General features: G+C 46.2%; 1 protein-coding gene across 4 annotated transcripts in view; it reads left to right on the top strand.

The window, feature by feature from the left end:
- STAG3 (STAG3 cohesin complex component) overlaps positions 1–18,055 on the top strand; it is a 69,524-nt gene that overhangs the window by 27,026 nt on the left and 24,443 nt on the right. For 3 of the 4 annotated variants that reach the window (XM_061583720.1, XM_061583730.1, XM_061583750.1), the window contains 9 exons: positions 9,408–9,506; positions 10,837–10,916; positions 11,204–11,311; positions 11,447–11,549; positions 11,651–11,762; positions 12,726–12,829; positions 12,931–13,023; positions 13,284–13,373; positions 13,531–13,731. In XM_061583720.1, coding sequence (XP_061439704.1) covers positions 9,408–9,506; positions 10,837–10,916; positions 11,204–11,311; positions 11,447–11,549; positions 11,651–11,762; positions 12,726–12,829; positions 12,931–13,023; positions 13,284–13,373; positions 13,531–13,731 — 990 coding nt within the window. The remainder of the gene's footprint in view (positions 1–9,407; positions 9,507–10,836; positions 10,917–11,203; positions 11,312–11,446; positions 11,550–11,650; positions 11,763–12,725; positions 12,830–12,930; positions 13,024–13,283; positions 13,374–13,530; positions 13,732–18,055) is intronic. The other variant, XM_061583740.1, reaches the window with a different exon arrangement.

Raw genomic sequence — 18,055 nt, 5'->3', positions numbered from 1 at the left:
AAAGCCCTACACGGCATGGGACCGCAATACCTGGTGGAACGCCTCCCCCGCTATGAACCTACCCGTACACTGCGCTCAACATCTAAGGCCCTCCTCTGAGTGCCATCCCATCGAGAAGCTCGGAGGGTGGTGACTAGAACTAGGGCCTTTTCAGTGGTGGCCCCCGAACTGTGGAACAGTTTTCCCGATGAGGTGCGCCTGGCGCCGACGCTACTATCTTTTCGGCGCCAGGTGAAAACCTTTTTATACTCCCAGGCATTTTAAAGTGTATTTTAACAGTATTTCACTATTATTGTGATTATTACAACAGTACTTCAGCAACTTATTCAGAACGGATGGCAAGAAAATATTTGGGATAGAGGAAATTCCCATCAGACTCTTATTATATGACTATGGCTATGACAGCAAGATTATTATGGAATACTGATAATGGAAGATTGGACACTGAAATTACTGGACTTAACAGGACTATTGAAGATGGAAGATGAAATTAATAGGGATAATGGAATAATGGCTATTGAAATTATTGGACCTAACAGATTTTGTTGAGATGGATTAATCGACATATTTATTTGGAGAAAAATTGATAGATATATTTCTTAAAGAATTGAGACCTCTCTTTGACTTTTTGTGGAAAGAATAAAGTAATGTTTATGAGATTTGATGATTAATTAAGATAACTACTGGAGGAAAGTGATTTTATAATATAATTTAAGAGACAGGATTGTTATATATTGTAGACCTATAACTGATTTGATCTGTGACAAATGGGAAGTCAATATTTTATTTTTTTGCTTAATCATTTTTGTTTTGTTTTGTTTTTTGTCTTTGAATGTTTTATGATTTTGTTTTGTATGTTTTATGAAAATTTGAATAAAAATTATTGCAAAAAAAACAGTATTTCACTATTATTTTGTATCTTGATTGTTGTTGGTTTTTTTATTGTTTGTTTTTGGTTCTTGATTTATTTATTAGATTTATACACTGTGCTTGTTTTATCTTTTATGTACACCGCCCAGAGAGCCTCCGGGCTTAGGGCGGTATATAAATTAAATAAAATAAATAAATGATGCTAGGCACTTCCAGGATAAAATCTTTAGCATCTGCCAGGACTTAGACTCCAGTGTTATAGCAGGTGAATCAAGCGAGGTATCCAGAGCACAGCCTTGTCCTGACTTCTTGGATGAGTTTCAGTTAGTGCAGCTTGAGGACATTGACAAGGTGCTTGGACAGGTTCGTGCAACCACTTCTGTGCTGGATCCTTGGCCCCCTTGGCTAATAAAACTAGCAGGGATGGAACAGCTGGCTGGGTCAGGGAAGTGATTTAATGCCTCTCTGCAAGAGGGGGTGGTCCCTGGCTTCCTGAAAGAGGCAGTAGTGAGACCACTCCTGAAGAGGCCTTCCCTGGACCCAGAAAATCTTAACTATAGGCCGGTAGCAAATGTTCCATTCCTGGGCAAGGTCCTGGAACGAGTGGTTGCAGGCCAGCTCCAGACACTCTTGGATGAGACCAATTATCTGGATCCATTTCAGTTGGGTTTCAGGCCTGGTTTTGGCACGGAAACAGCCTTGGTCGCCCTGTATGATGACCTTTGTCGGGAGAGAGACGGGGAGTGTGACTCTGTTGATTCTCCTTGATCTCTCAGCGGCTTTCAATACCATCGACCATGGTAACCTTCTGGGGAGACTGAGTTGGGAGTGGGAGGTACTGCATTGCGGTGGTTCCACTCCTACTTGGCAGGTCGCCTCCAGAAGGTGGTGCTTGGGGAACATTACTCGGCACTCCGGACTCTCCAGTATGGGGTTCCGCAGGGGTCAGTTCTGTCCTCCATGCTGTTCAACATCTATATGAAACCATTGGGTGCAGTCATCCAGAGCTTTGGAGTGCATTGCCATCAGTATGCTGATGACATGCAGCTCTATTTCTCCTTTTCATCTTCTTCAGGTGAGGCTGTCAATGTGCGGAACCGGTGCCTGGCTGCAACAATGGACTGGATGAGGGCTAATAAACTGAGGCTCAGTCCAGACAAGACTGAGATGCTGTTTGTCGGTGGTTCTTCTGACCAGATGGTGGATGTCCAACCTGTTCTGGATGGGGTTGCACTCCCCCTGAAAGAGCAGGTTCGTAGCTTGGGGGTTATCCTAGAACCATCTCTGTCACTTGAAGCTCAGGTAGCCTCGGTGGCACGGAGTGCCTTCTATCGACTTCGGGTGGTGGCCCAACTACGTCCCTATCTGGACAGGGATAACATGGCTTCAGTTGTCCATGCTCTGGTGACCTCCAAATTAGATTACTGCAGTGCACTCTATGTGGGGCTGCCTTTGAAGACGGTTCGGAAACTGTAGCTTGTGCAAAATGCAGTGGCCAGATTGGTAACAGGGACCAGATGGTCTGAACATATAAAACTGATTCTGGCCCACTTGCGTTGGCTGCCTGTATGTTTCCGAGCTTGATTCAAGGTGCTGGTTTTGACCTATAAAGCCTTACATGGCTTGGGACCACAATACCTGATGGAATGCCCCTCCCGATACGAACCCACCCGTACACTACTTTCAAGATCAAAGGCCCTCCTCCGGGTGCCTACTCCAAGGGAAGCTCGGAGGGTGGCAACAAGGGAGAGGGCCTTCTCAGTGGTGGCCCCCAAATTATGGAATGATCTTCCCGACAAGGTTTGCCTGGCGCCAACACTGTTATCTTTTCTGCACCAGGTCAAGACTTTCCTCTTCTCCCAGGCATTTTAGCATGTGTTTTTAAATTGTTTTTATATTGTTTTGAATTTTAAAATTGTGTTTTAAATTGTTTTTAAAATATGTGTTTTAAATTGTATATTTGTTTTAATGTTTTTGATTGCTGCAAACTGGCCAAAGAGCTTCGGCTATGGGGCGGTATACAAGTGCAATAAATAAATAAATATATAAATAAATAGTAATGGGGGATTTCAATTATCCCGATATCTGTTGGGAGACACATTCTGCCAAACACGGCTCCTCCAAGAAATTTCTGACCTGTTGGAGATAACTTTCTTCTACAGAAAGTGGAGAAAGCAACCAGAGGATCAGCTATCCTGGACTTGATTCTAACCAATAGAGATGAATGGTGGTGGATGAAGTGGCAGTTACGGGAACTCTAGGGGAAAGTGACCACACCATACTTGAATTCTTGATTTTAACAGAAGCAAAAGCTAAGAGTAGCCATACGCTCATCATGGACTTCAGGAAAGCTGATTTTAATAAACTCAGAACAGTTGTTAGTACGGTTCCATGGCAAGCGACCCTAATGAGAAAAGGAGTCCAAGATGGGTGGGATTTCCTAAAAAAGGAAATTCTAAAAGCGCAATGGCAAGCAATTCCAACAAGGAAAAAAGGGGAAACAGCAGAAGAAGCCAATGTGGCTTCACAAAAAGCTTAGAGATGACCTGAAAACAAAAAAGGACACATACAGGAAGTGGAAAGAAGGCCAGGCCACAAAGGAAGAGTATAGGCAGGTGTCACGGAATTGCCGGGATGGTGTCAGGAAGGCTAAAGCTGAGAATGAGCTGAGGCTAGCGAGGGATGCTAAAAGCAACAAAAAGCTTTCTTCAGGTACATCCATAGTAAAAGACAGAGAAAAGAAATGGTTGCACAGTCACTCAATGAGGATCCCAACATGATAACAGATGACAAAGAAAAGGCAGAAGTGTTCAATTCCTACTTTGGCTCAGGCTTCTCCCAAAAAAGGGTCTATGACCTTCCCGGGAAACATGAAGTAGAAGGGGCAGGATTGGAGCTTGAGATTGATAGACAAATGGTCAAGGAATACCTAATCACTTTGAACGAGTTCAAATTTCCAGGAACCGGCTGAAGAACTCTCAGAACCTGAGAGAACCTGAAGAACTCTCAGATGACTGTTGTCCCTATCTTCAAAAAGAACAAGAAGCAGGAACCAGGGAACTACAGACCAGTGAGCCTAACATCAACCCCTGGAAAAATCCTGGAGCAGATTATAAAGTAGTCAGTCTGTAAGCACCTTGAAAGCAATGCAGTGATTACTAGGAGCCAACATGGATTAATGTAGAACAAATCCTGCCAAACTAATCTCATCTCATTTTTTGATTGTGTAACCTCCCTTGTAGACTGTGGGAATGCTGTGGACATCATATATCTTGACTTCAGCAAAGCTTTTGACAAATTGCCCCATGATATTCTGATTAGCAAGCTAGCTAAATGTGGGCTGGATGAAACAACTAAATCAAATCAAATCAGTTTATTTTACGGTCATTGACCCGTCTTGTTATAAGCATAAAATACAAAGGGGAAGTAAAACGACAGTATTATCTTACATATATACATAAAATGAAAATATAGAAATGCTTATCCTAGAAGATCTTAAGGCAGAGTCGTTGTGCTGCATAAGAGTCATCAAATAAACATTTGCGGTGTATGGGGCAAGTTTCACAAAAAACTTAGAATGAAATTTGAGACATGTCTCTTACCAGATCTGTTAGTGTATCTGTAGCACATACATGCATGTGAACCCATATCTTTCATGTATGTTCATGGAAAATGCTGATTTCAGAAATTAGCAATAATACTATAGGCAGGATTTCATTGGCTATAATGATCTTGCTTACTTTGAGAGATTTAGAAATTGCCAATGACAAGTAGTATTTATGTGCTTGCTCTGGAAAGCCTGTACTCACCACACTGTGGCTGTGGCTATGATCTTTTTGAGTGAAATAATAAAATTATATAGAGGTAAGAATAATGGCATGCCTCAGTGGGAAGATTTCTGATCAAAGGATAACTTGGAGCCCCTGTTATGTACAGTAATGAAGCCCAGAACCTGACGAGATCTGGAGATGAGGAAGAGTTGGGACTCTCGGACCAGGTGGCAGGGGTCATCCATGCAGCAGGAAAGTTCAGCCTTAAAAGCTGAATGGATCACATACAATAGAGATAAGCAGATCTGAAGAAGAGTAACATGGATCAGCCTTCTGGTGTGGTCTCAAAAAGCTTAAGTGATACTAGATTACTATGAGAAGAAGAAGATTGTCAGTTTTCATCGGCATCCGTTTGAATTAAAGTATCCCAAGATGAGTTTGGTCTGCAAACATTTGAGTATCTCGGAAGCATGTTGCTCACAGAGTTCTTCAGACTTATTGATTGTATTTTAGGCGGTGATCCCAGTTCATAAGGCTCCAGATAACTAGAACCGGTTCTTCTGGCCCTTAATTTGTTTAACAAATGTTGTAGCTTATTAATTACCTCAGTCTGTTCAGCATCCTCGAAGGAGGGGAAACTATTTATCAGTTCTTCCTCCCCCTCACATGTAAAATCAAAAAACTCTTCCTGAATTGAGTTGCTATTTGCCGACTCAAGGGAATGAGCTGAGGGTTCAATAGAAGAGTTTGAAGAGTGGAAAGTAGTCGCATCAATAGTGAGGAAGTTAGAGCCGATGGAATTTATAGAGTTTGGACTTGCAAATTCAAGTTGCCTCAACGATAAAGGCGATATAGGGGCAGCAGGTTTCTTTGGTTCCTTTGGCAAAGAAGACTTAGGAGGATTTTTAGATAAAGTTTGATTTATATTTGACAATTGCTTTTTACTTACTGTAGAGATTTTATTACACGAGGAGACATTTTCTGACCTCTGAGAAGAATTCTTCTTTTCTATAATCGAGGAGTTGTTTGAAGAGACATTCCTAATAAACGGGGAAAGGCTTCGCTATATTTGTAAAGCATCTCTGAACCGAAATTCCATAATTGTCTAGGAAGGCTCTTTTGGCAAACAATCGGGCCGCCATAACCGAAGAATTGAGAGTGAGAATAACTGATGAATTTGGAGATGAATTGTATAAAAACTTCACATTTGTAATGTCATCTGGCCAGATGATCCTTAGCCCCAATGACAGAAGAAAGTTGCAGATTTTTTGTTTCCAAATATCGGGGCTCACTTTAGTTCTAGACCAAGGAAGGTTCAGTAGTGCCAGTTTATCAGAGTTATATTTTAAATTCCAAGAAACTAATTCTGTATTGGACCGAGAAACATTCCCAGAGCTCCGACTCAAAGTCTTCCGAAGAACACTCTTCTGGGTCTGATTGTTTAAGGTAGTTCCAGATAAATTTCCAGAAGAGCAGGCTGGAGGTGCCTCTTTTTGTAAATCCTGAGCAGCTTCCATGTCTGTAGGAGATGTCACTTTTGCTTTAGGTCCACACTGTTTTGGTAGCAACTGCTGTAGTTGTTCCTCCTTGTCTAGTATTTTAAAGAGCCTCTGAAAATTCATCTTACTCTTTCTTCTAGAAATTCCTTTAATGGTATTTTTGGGTTTCTTTCTTTTGCAAATCGGTTTAAGATTTTTTCCTTTTGGTCCCTTTTGATGTTGTTCCCCTTTATGTGGGGGCCTAAGGTTTTTTACTAACAAACTTAATGAAGATTGCTCTTCCAACAGAAGCATTAATAATGTATTTACCTCAGTAATGTAGTTTTTAATATTCTCAATCTCTTTAGTTGCAATGTCCATTTTGAGTTTCAGGCACTGCTGCCCCGTTAACAGTAGTTTGTGACCTAGGTCCTCCATTGCTGCTGAATCTGCAGCTCTTAAAAAATTTTTTGACAGTGAGTCTGTTTGCGAGATATTTAAAGCAGAACCTTGGCATTCTATAGGAAATTTTAAATTGTTGTCTGAGCTTGATGGAAGACTCTCTATTCTACTTTGGTGAGAGGATAGCAAGCTCTCACTATCTGAAATGGAGTGATTTTTTAATTCACTCGGATTATTGGGATCAATCGAAAGTTGCGATAGATTTGCCTCTGATTCCAGTTGCTGACCACCGTTTGGGACTGTTTGTAGGGATGGGGTATAGAGGAAGACCGGAATTTGTTCATCATCCCAATTGTCAACAGCATCCCCAGCTCTGAAATCCTCGCTTAAATTGGAGCAAGACAAATTTGTTTGCGGTGTGTCAGAATTGTTGGAAACTCTGATGTTATTTTTAAGCTTTGAGAGGTTTTTTATTGGAAAAAATTGTGTAATTTTTTATTGGAGTCCTTCTTTACTAGAACCCCCGGAAAGTTCTTCCATTTTGTTAACTATATCATAGCACTTATTCCTTGTTTGCACCATCTTGTAGAATATTAAGAGGTTTATTGACTATACAGCCCTAGATTGTAGATGTTATGTTTAGGTTAAAATGAGCCACTAATTGTATCCTGGAGTTTGACTTTTTATGTAACAGTCCTTATCTTGAAGTGAGGCACTCTAGTTTCATCCGATTATGTTTTACTTTTGGACAAATGTAGGAGAAAAAGAAAAAAGGAGTCTCAAAAAACTTGGAAGCATCGATGGAGTGGTTACGGTTCCCAAGATTTAGCTGACCAAGGGTTAACAGTCCAGAACACAGCTAATCTTAAAAAGACAGCTCACCGCTCAAAGCTAGTAGCGCTTAACTGTTTCCTTGTAATATGAGGAAAACTGCGCAAAACAATCGAACTTAATATACACAGAGGCTTTTACGTTTGTGAAAAGAATTTGCTTGTAGAAAGCTCAGGCGGGGATTTCTCAGCCAGAGAAGATTACAAAACAGATGTGCGTAGGTAGAGCACTCAAAACACGACTCTTCAACAGGCACTCTGCCAGAGTCTAATTTGCTTTTAAATTTATCACAAGTGAGACAGGAGTTGGAATTCATTATAGTTGATAAAGTTCGTGGTGCTAGAAGCCCTTAAAAAGCAAATTTATGAACTTGGAAACGGAGCTCGTAAAACAGTACCTTCCCCCGGCCGCCATCTTTTTCTCTCCAATGAAACAACTATCAGGTGGATCCACAGTTGGCTCCAGAATCGTACTCAAAGAGTACTTATCAATGGTTCCTTCTCAAACTGGGCAGAAATAACGAGTGGGGTACCACAGGGCTCGGTCCTGGGCCCAGTGCTCTTTAACATTGTTATTAACGACTTGGATGAGTAGGTACAAAGCATGCTTATCAAATTTGCAGATGATACAAAGTTGGGGGGCATAGCGAATACGGTGGAAGACAGAAACAAAATTCAAAGGGACCTTGACAGGCTGGAGCATTGGGCTGACAACAACAGAATGAAATTCAACAGGGATAAATGCAAAGTTCTACACTTAGGAAAAAGAAACCAAATGCACAGTTATAAGATGGGGGATACTTGGCTCAGCAGTGCGACATATGAGAAGGATCTTGGAATTGTGATTGATCACAAGCTGAATATGAGCCAACAGTGTGATGTGGCTGCAAAAAAGGCAAATGTTATATTAGGCTGCATTAACAGAAATATAGTTTCCAAATCGCGTGAAGTACTAGTTTCCCTCTATTCAGTACTGGTTAGGCCTCATCTTGAATACTGCGTCCAGTTCTGGTCTCCACACTTCAAGAAGGATGCAGACAAACTGGAACGGGTTCAGAGGAGGGCAACAAAGATGATCAGGGGACTGGAAACCAAGTCCTATGAGGAGAGATTGAAAGAACTGCGCATGTTTAGCCTGGAGAAGAGAAGACTGAGGGGAGATATGATAGCACTCTTCATGAACATGAAAGGTCACATAGAGGAGGGCCGGGAACTCTTATCGATTGTCCCAGAGTGTAGGACACGGAATAATGGGCTCAAGTTGCAGGAAGCCAAATTTTGACTGGACATCAGGAAAACTTCCTAACTGTTAGAGCCATACTACAATGGAACCGATTGCCTAAAGAGGTAGTGGGCTCTCCGACACTGGAGGCATTCAAGAGGCAGCTGGACAACCATCTGTCGGGAATGCTCTGATTTGGATTCCTGCATTGCGCAGGGGGTTGGACTTGATGGCCTTATAGGCCCCTTCCAACTCTACTATTCTATGATTCTACGAATTACTCTGCATACGCATAACAAAGATCTCCCTGAGCATTGTGATTGGGGGGATGATAGACTGTCCCATATACTAAGTTACTCTAGGGGCGCATTATCACCACCCACAATGATTCTGTGGAGAATGTTTAGTTGGGCAGGGCAAAATTCTTGTACTGACAGAACCAGTAATTTAGTACTCCGTTGAATGCAACCCTTAGCAACTTGGTGTTTGCTGTATGAAGTTTTCTGACAGAAGCTAGTTTGGTTAAGAGAGTGCGGCCTGTAGTCCTTTGAAGTTAGGTCTTTGTAAAACCCATTGGACCAATTTTATCCGCAAGGTTGCAGACTTGGTCAGCTGAAAATAATCCATGATTATGTGGTTATAGAAACAATTATCTGACTTGTCTGTCAGGGTAGTTTAGGTAATATTCTCAGTTCATTCTTTGAAAGTGTAAATGTATATGAGAATGTCAAGGTTTCCCAGAGAGAACATTCAACTCCACTTGAAGTTCCAGGAGTGGGGCGGAGATGTCTGACTGGGAACTGCTTCTCTCCTATATGCTCTGTTTGTCTCACAGCAGGGGGAGGTCCGTCTCAAATGCCTGCTTGCTCTGCAAGGGTTGTATCGCAGCCAGGAAATGGCTGCCCGCATGGAGCTCTTCACCAGCCGCTTCAAGGTAAGCCCTCCTGCCCCGTGGCTCCCAAAAACTTGTGTTGGCTGGGATTGTTCCCTCAGACCCATCTTGCTCTTAGTAAATGCAGCAAGGTATTAATGGTGTAACGGTTAGAGTGTTGGACTGTGTCCTGGGAGAAACTTCAGTGACAGTTGCTTAAAGACAGAAGCTGCCATCTTTTGGGTATCTGCCCACGTGGTCTTTTACACCTGGGGGAAATGCAGCTGATCCTGTTTCAACCCAGAACTCTTCAGGTAGCATAAGAATGGCTTCTGTGGAGAGTGGGACATTCCAAGATTTACCAGCTGTCCTTGATTCTTTACTTCTTAGCGACCCAAGCAAATTGATATTGACTGAAATGGAAAATATGGCCTGTGCCTTCCACCCCAACATCCCAAGACTTCCAGGGCGGGATGTTTGTCATACCTTGTTGGGGGAGGGAGGCAGTGTTTTGGGCGCAGGTACTGCAGATAGAAAGGGGAATTGCTAGAAATTGCCTAACATCGCTGGTTCAATTCCCAGCATCTCTGGTTGAAAAAACTCTGGCCCAAACTAGGGATTACAGTTATGGATGATGGAAAATGGATTGCCTTCAAGTTGATCCCGAACAGGGTTTTCATGGTAAACGGTATTCAGAAGTGGTTTTACCATTGCTTCCCTCTGAGGCTGAGAGGCAGTGACTGGGCCAAGGTCACCCAGCGAACTTCATGGCTGGGTGGGGATTCGAACCCTGGTCTCCCAGGTCATAGTCCAACACCTTAACCACTACGCCACACTGGCTTTCTTTTATGGATGATGCTCACCTGCATATTTTATAATGCCCATTGATGTCATTTTGCTCAGGTTTCCCTGTTTCCTCCATTTAATCTGCTTGTGAAGGACATGGAATCTCTGAGCATGATGATGGCGCTTTGTGTTGTCTTTGGTGCCACCGAGGAGACACCTTGATTGGAAGCAAAAATGTGTCCCTGTAACTTCCTTTTTGGGCTTCCTGTAGGGTTGGGGCTCCGAAAGACATCAGATCAAAGGCTTGCTAAGAAAATCAAGTCTTCAGTCAGTGGCAGAACACTAGTAAAGAGGGAGCCAAATAAACCTGGGGCAAAGAGTTCCATGTTTGGGTAGGCCACAGCAGAAAAGCCCCCCTTGTGCACCCCAGTGAGTTGTACCTCATCAGGCAATGAGTTGAATTTAGCAGGCTAGGAGATTCATGTGGGGGGAGCTGCTTCTTTGAATATTGTGGACTTTTAAATTTAAATTGGGTACAACATTCATATCTTTGTTCATAAAGGAATATATAATGTGAGTGGGAGATGCCCTGTGTTGTTTTCTGCAGGAGCGGATGGTGTCTATGGTCCTGGACAAGGAGCCCCAGGTGGCTGTGGAAGCTGTCAGGCTGCTTAACCTCATCCTTCAGTAAGTAGTGGAGTGTGAGGAGGAGACATTGCAAGAGCTTCAGCTGCTTTTTTTCTCCCCTGTCCCCAATAGGGGACAGGAAGTTGCATTAATCCAAGTCTGGCCCTCTGTCCGTTCAGCTCACTGTTGCCTACTTTGCTTAGAAGTGCTTTGAGGCAGGGATGTTTCCTGGCTGTATCCGGAGATGCCAGGAGATTGAACCTGGAACCTTCTGCATGCAAAGCATGTGCTCTGCCCCAATCTACAGCGCTACCCCACTGACAAGCTGATGCCTGGTCTCTGTGCAGGAATATGGATGATGTGCTCACAGACAGTGACTGTGAAAAAGTATTTCCGATCGTGTATGCTTCTAGCCGACCTCTGGCTGCTGCAGCTGGCGAATTCTTATACAATAAGTGAGTGGGTCTTGCCCCTCTCCCTCCTCCTCGGGTGCTGCAGCACCTAGAGCAGAAGACTTGATCTTGTTCTGCTGCCTCCTGCCAGTCTTGATTCCATTTCCTCTTTCCTGTCAATACTGGTTTGGCCCATAGGTTGTTAGCGCCCACCGTGTGTGCCACAGGAAAGGCAGAGGAGCATCATGAGGGTACCAGAGCTTTCTTCCAGTTGCTGCTTGTCTTCTTCATTGAAAGCGAGGTGAGGCAGCTGGGTGGGTGGGAGGTGGGACTGTTCAACCAGAGAGTGAGCTGGGGGAGGTCTTCACAGCCAGCTTCTGCTACTTTGCTCTCCCCCCACAGTACCATGAGCATGCAGCCTATTTGGTGGATAGTCTGTGGGACTGTGCGGCTGCCTTACTGAAGGACTGGCAGGGGTTGATTGGACTGTTGCTGGAGGATCCCCCTGCAGAGGGTGAGTGGCAGACAGAGAGGGGCTAGAGGGACATAGCATAGGACGTCTGGAAGCCATAAGCATGTCATCATCTGTTCTGCTTGCATATACGTGTGTGTGTGAGGTTTGCACTTTCTGGATACAGATAACTTGCTCTGCCAACAAAGCATTCTTAATAGGTGAAAATTTTGAGTGGACCACCCAGATCTTAAGTGATCAGGATACAAGTGCAGGGTCTTGAGTGGAATCATGGAAGGGAAGGGATCAGCTTGGAGGCCTTGATATATCTCTTGCATGTGTGTGGGGAACCTTTGGCCCTCCAGATGTTGCTGAACTACAACTCCATCATAATTCCTGGCCATTGGCCATGCTTGCTGGGGTTGATGGGAGTTATAGTTCAGCAACATCTGGAGGGCCAAAGGTTTCCTACCTCTCCCCGAAGTGAGTACTTGTCCAGCCTTCCTTTGACAGCTTCCAAAGACACTGGGAGAGGAGATCCGTGCTATGGATCAGAAATGGTCAGTGATGGGGGCTCTCCAACACTGGACGTCTTCAAGAGGCAGCTGGACAGCCACCTGTTGGGGATGCTTTAAGCTGGATTCTTGTATTGAGCAGGGGGTTGGAGTCAATGGCCTTATAGGCCCCTTCCAACTCTACTATTCTGTGATTTTTCCTTGTGAAAAGAAAATCATCATTGAAGGCACATGAGGAGGTTTTAGTAAAAAAAACCTAGAAATGAAGGATTATCTCCTTTTCTGCCTTTACTGATGATGTGCCTTCAAACAAGTCATATACAGGACTGAAATAGGTACTTGATGGGCTCTGGAAAAATAGAAACTCTCCCCCGGGACTTCTCACCCTCAGGATGGTTTAAAGAGCAGCCATGGATTTAGGCTATGTGTATGGAACATTAGCAGAGTGGAGAGCAGAACAAACTGGGTGGGCACCCGCACTCCATGGCTAAGCTCTTCTCTTGCTCCACAGGCTTGGGTGACCGACAGGAAATCGGCCTCATCATGATCTTGGTGGCCAGCATGCGGCAGGCCACAGAGGGTCAGCCACCTGTTGGCAGGTTCTCTGGAAAAAAGGTAACGGAAGAGAGTGGAGTTGCTGCCTGAGATGTCTCCAGCTCAGCTCCTCCTCCCCCCTCCACTAGGCTCTGCTTCCTTTCTTCTTTTTGCTCTGTCAGGTGTTTTCTGCTTGGGAGCGCAAAACACAAGCTGAGGACCGCCTAAGACTCACCCAGCACCTCATTCCACTGCTGCCTCAGCTTCTGGCTAAGGTGAGCCCTGTTAGGGATGGAAGAAGGGGTCCCTTTTGCTTTTGTGGTGTGTATTGTGTTGTGTGTGTGTGGACATGGAAACAGTCTGTTGTGGTTCATGGGTTCCTCCCTGTGAGGGACTGAGTTCTAGGCAGTTTACATTGTTGGCTCCTGCACATGTAAATGAGGCGGTTTTTCTTGCAATGGATAACGCGTCCAGCTTGTGGCCCCTCAGCTATGCAGAAGCCTGAAGGTCCCCCCCCCCCGCTCTCTTCTGACAGTTCTCTGCTGATGCAGAGAAAGTGGTTTGTCTGCTGGAGGCCCCGCGCTACTTTGACCTGACTCTTTACAGCACTGGCCGCCTGGAGAAGGTAAGGAATGCTGCACCTGTCCTCCCTCCACCCAGTCCAAGGGTTGGGTGTGGGGCTATGCCCACTGTGTCTGTTCCCCCAATAAGCCAGTCCAGATCTGTCATGTGCAGGAGCTGCGGCTGCTTCACTTTCTCCCCCCCCCAATCTCCTCCTCAAGTATTTAGAACTCTTGCTGGTCCAGCTCCGGGAGGTGGTGGAAAAGCACACCAGCCGTGAAGTGCTTGAGTCAGCTTCCAGCATACTCCATGTGCTCTGCCATCCCGAATTTGCTTTCCATAGTCGTGCAGATTTTGCCCGCAGCCGCCTGGTGGACCATCTGGCGGATAAATTCCAGCATGAGGCTGCTGAACTGTTCCAGGTACCAAGAGCTAGAGATGGCAGGTGGGAATGGGAAGTGGCCACATTTGAGGTGTGTGTGTGAATCCAAATATAAATGCACATGCCATGGACCACTGTGGGGAAGCGCGCTGTGTGTGTTGTGTGTGTGTGTGTTGGTTTGGAGGTGTGGGTGGAAGTGGCCAGGAATGGGACTGATGGATGATCCTAGTCATAAGAACATAAGAAGAGCCTGCTGGATCAGGCCAGTGGCCCATCTAGTCCAGCATCCTGTTCTCACAGCGGCCAACCAGGTGCCTATGGGAAGCCAGCAAGCAGGACCTGAGTGTAAGAACACTCTCCCCTCCTGAGGCTTCCGGCAACTAGTTTTCAGAAACATACTGCCTCTGACTAGAGCACAGCCATCATGGCTAGTAGCCATCGATAGCCCTGTCCACCATGAATTTGTCTAATCTTCCTTTAAAGCCATCCAAGCTGGTGGCCATTACTGCATCTTATGGGAGCAAATTCCATAGTTTTCCATAGGAGGTGGGCCATCACTACGGGTAATAGTTCCACCTATTGTGCGAAGGCAAGAATGTTTTTGAAGTCAAGACTAGGGGCGTCAGGCCCCTCCCACTCTCCAGTTCATTCTTGCCTTCGTACGAGCAAGTTCTCAGATAGCGTAGCTTAGCTAAGTTTCTTGTGTCTACTTGTGTGTGTGTGGAGGTTATCTGTAATTCCACTTCTCCCTCCCCTCTGTCTTGTCTTTAATTCGTTGTGTCTCCTGGAGAATTGTTGGGGGGATCTTCCCTTACCGGTCCGTTTTCCCTAGTTTTTTGAGCCTTTCAGCTCAGCAGAGACCGCGGCTGCGGTTCTCTAGCTTTTCAGGCGGGAGCTTGCGGCTGCAGCTCCTGATTTGGCCCGCTGTTTCCCTCGCTTTGGAGCCGGCTCTCGTGGCCTCCTTTTTTCCCCCTCCAGGAGCTTGCGGCTGCGGCGGCTTCATCGCTCGGCGCCTTTTTTTGCCTCCGTCTCCCGACCCTTCAATTTTCCCAGTTTTTTGAGCCTTTCAGCTCAGCAGAGACCGCGACTGCGGTTCTCTACGTTTGTCTCCCGTAGCGTTTTTTCCTGTCTCAAGCCGCGCTCTGTGGAGCTCTTGGAGAGACCGCGGCTGCAGTTCTCTCCCAGGCAGGAGCTTGCGGCTGCGGCTCCCTGCCTCTTTTCCAACCTCCTAATTTCAGCCTGCCGGGGTCCTACCTCTCCGGAGCCTGTTGATTCGGCTCTCACAGGCTTCTCTCGGCAGTCTCTTCCTTGGGGTTTTTTAGAGCCGCAAGTGCGGCTATCGGCCCCGCGGCTCCTCCTGTGAGACTCTGCTGGGCAGCCCTTCCCCCAGTTCGTTTCCAGACGGCCGCCATTGCTTCTTCTCCCTCCACCATTTTTGGATCATTTTTCCCCGCTCTTTTTTCCGGGCGCCATTTTTGTTTGGATTCAAATTTCCCGCCTTTTTTGTTACCACTTTATTTACCAACGGATACCTTCCCTGCAAGCTATCTGTATGTGTGTTGTATGTGGGCTGTAGACAGACTTACACAGGGCTTACTTACACACAAATTTACTGTGATTGTACCTCAAGTCTGGAGCTTTAATTCAGTGGCTGACTCACACAAATCTAATGCGACTGTATCAGCAAGGCTGGAGCTTTAATTTCTGTGGCTGACTCACACAACTTTACTGTGACTGTATTATCAGGGCTGGAGCTTTAATTTCAGTGGCTGCCTTGTATTAAATCCGAATTATATTGTGTACATCCTGCCCCCTCTGTGGCCGTGTACCACGCCTAAATCCAGCCTACAGCACTAATCTGAACTATATTGTGTACATCCTGCCCCCTCTGTGGCCGTGTACCAAGCCTAAAATACAGCCTATATTATACAGCCTATATTATTCTAATGCTGATACCACAGTGCATCCTGCCCCCTCTGTGGCCGTGCACTTAGCCATCTGCCAGTGTATCCTACCCCCTCTGTGGTCGTACACTGTGCCAGTTCGGGTCTTTACATCCTGCCCCCTCTGTGGCCGTGTACTGCACCCAAGTTAATATAAGATGGCAGAACAGCCAGGCATGTCGCAATCAGCCAATATGATGCCAGATCAGCCAGGCATGTCACAAACAGCCCAGCCGCAACACTCTAAGGCGACTAAGTCTAAGCACGTTAAAGCAATGGCTAAGACAAAACATCTTTCAAGCCATAGCAAACCAAAGCGGCCACGCTATGCCTCTGTGCCAACCCCCACCACTACCACAGCAACTCGGGCACACATAAGCGATATACTTCATTCCCCTGCTGCTTCCTCTGACGAGGAAGATTTTGCTGGCTTCCCCACTCAGCCTTCGCCTAACCAGCCTCCCTCCGTTTTACCGTCCCAAACATCTGCTCCAATAGCCACTCAGGCACAAATATCTGCCACAACTGGGCTGCTGCCGTCCCCTGATTTCCTCTCCCAACTTCAAGCCATGCTGGCTTTTTTCACCCAAATGCAGTCACCACCACAAGTTCCTGCCATACCCCAACTCAACATGGACCAACGTGTGTGTCATGAAGCTCATCCTTCCTGTTCACCTAACCCCTTTGATGTAGCCAGAGGCAGATGTATTGAGGAAGCCTCGTATGCGGAGGAGTCAACCTTCACTGACCACGTTGAAGGAGATGACTGGAGCGACTATTCAGATCATGAGGAGGATACAACGTATCGCTTGTTTAATGCCTCAGACTATCAGCCCCTGGCACGCAGGGTAGTTAATACCCTTGGTCTCCAGACTGCGCCTTCAACTTCCTCCACCCCAGCTATCAAAGGGGCCAAGGTTCTCAAATCCCCTGCACCTACTGAACATTACATCCCGGTGCCGGACCCGATTGCCAAATTGGCTTCTGAAGAATGGGCTCACCCATTCCAATCTCGCCACTTCAAGAACCTGGCTGACAGGTTTTACGCCCTAGTTCTGGACTTTGCCACCAAGTTAGACGTCCCTGGCATAGATGAACCAATTGCTCGTCTCGTTTCACGTTCTCTCTTGCCCAGGGAAGGGGAATCCCAACTAAAGGACACTACTGAGAGACGAATAGACTTCGCCCTCCGCAAAAATCACGAGGCCACTGCCCTCTCCATGCGTGCCTCCGCTTCGGCCTCCATTTTCTCCAGAGCAGCTATGATGTGGCTGGATGATCTGCTAGAGGATACTAACCCTGATTCTGTCGCCCTCAGAAGGTCACTGATAAAGTTGCGTAAGACAGCAGCTTTTGTGGCCGATGCCACCTTGGATGCCACTCAATTGGGGGCACTAGCCATGACTGCTCAGATAGTCGTGCGACGGACCCTTTGGCTTCGCCACTGGCAGGCTTATTCAGCGTCCAGAATGAATCTGTCCAGGGCTCCTTACTCCGGATCTTTACTTTTCGGCGAGGAAGCTCTAAAGGCAGTGCTGGTTGATCCCAAAGACGCCCACAAACCGGTTCTGGCCACTGTCAAGAACACCGACCACAGGCCTTTCAGGCGATTTCCTTCCTTCCGTACTAACCAGCCCTTTTGAGGAACGCGGCCAGGAGGACGAGGCCGCGACTTCAGATCCTATGACCCCACTTCATTCAGGAGCTCCTGGAACCGACGCTTCCAGGGCAGAGGTCAGTACCAAGGGTGCAGGGGCAACTCATCGTCCTCATATAGGGGAGGTCCTCGCCAACGCAAGCAGTATTAACACACTTCCCATAGGTGGCAGATTACTTCATTTTGGAGACCGTTGGCTGCGCCTCACTACAGTCTCCTGGATCAGGGAGCTTTTCAGTTATGGCTATGCCATAGAGTTTTGGGCAACCCCATCAGACAGATTCCATCCGTCCCCCTGCCCAAGGGCACCAGCCAGGCACAAAATCATGCAGACCACCTCTTGGACATAGCGGCAATAGAGCCAGTCCCCACAACTGAGAGGTCGGAAGGGGTGTACTCCCTCCTATTTGCTGTGCCAAAACGAGATCTATCATGGAGGGCGGTATTGGACCTCAAGTTTGTCAACCGTTTTGTAACATATCGCTGGTTCAAAATGGAATCACTCCACTCCATTACGGAGAGTCTGCATGAAGGAGACTTCCTGGCTTCTATCGACCTTAAGGAAGCGTATCTCCATGTGCCCATTTGCATAGCCCACAGAAAGTTTCTTCGGTTTGCTTTTGGCCACCAGCACTTTCAATATAGAGCGATGCCATTCGGCCTCTCTTCTGCTCCAAGAGTGTTTACCAAAGTGCTACTCATCCTAGTGGCTTATCTCTGGACCCAAGGGGTTCATCTCTACCCATACCTGGATGATCTGCTAA

The sequence above is a fragment of the Rhineura floridana genome, chromosome 1 (genome assembly GCF_030035675.1).
Source record: "Rhineura floridana isolate rRhiFlo1 chromosome 1, rRhiFlo1.hap2, whole genome shotgun sequence".
Classification (NCBI taxonomy): Eukaryota; Metazoa; Chordata; class Lepidosauria; order Squamata; family Rhineuridae; genus Rhineura; species Rhineura floridana.
This window is presented reverse-complemented; position numbering and strand designations above follow the sequence as displayed.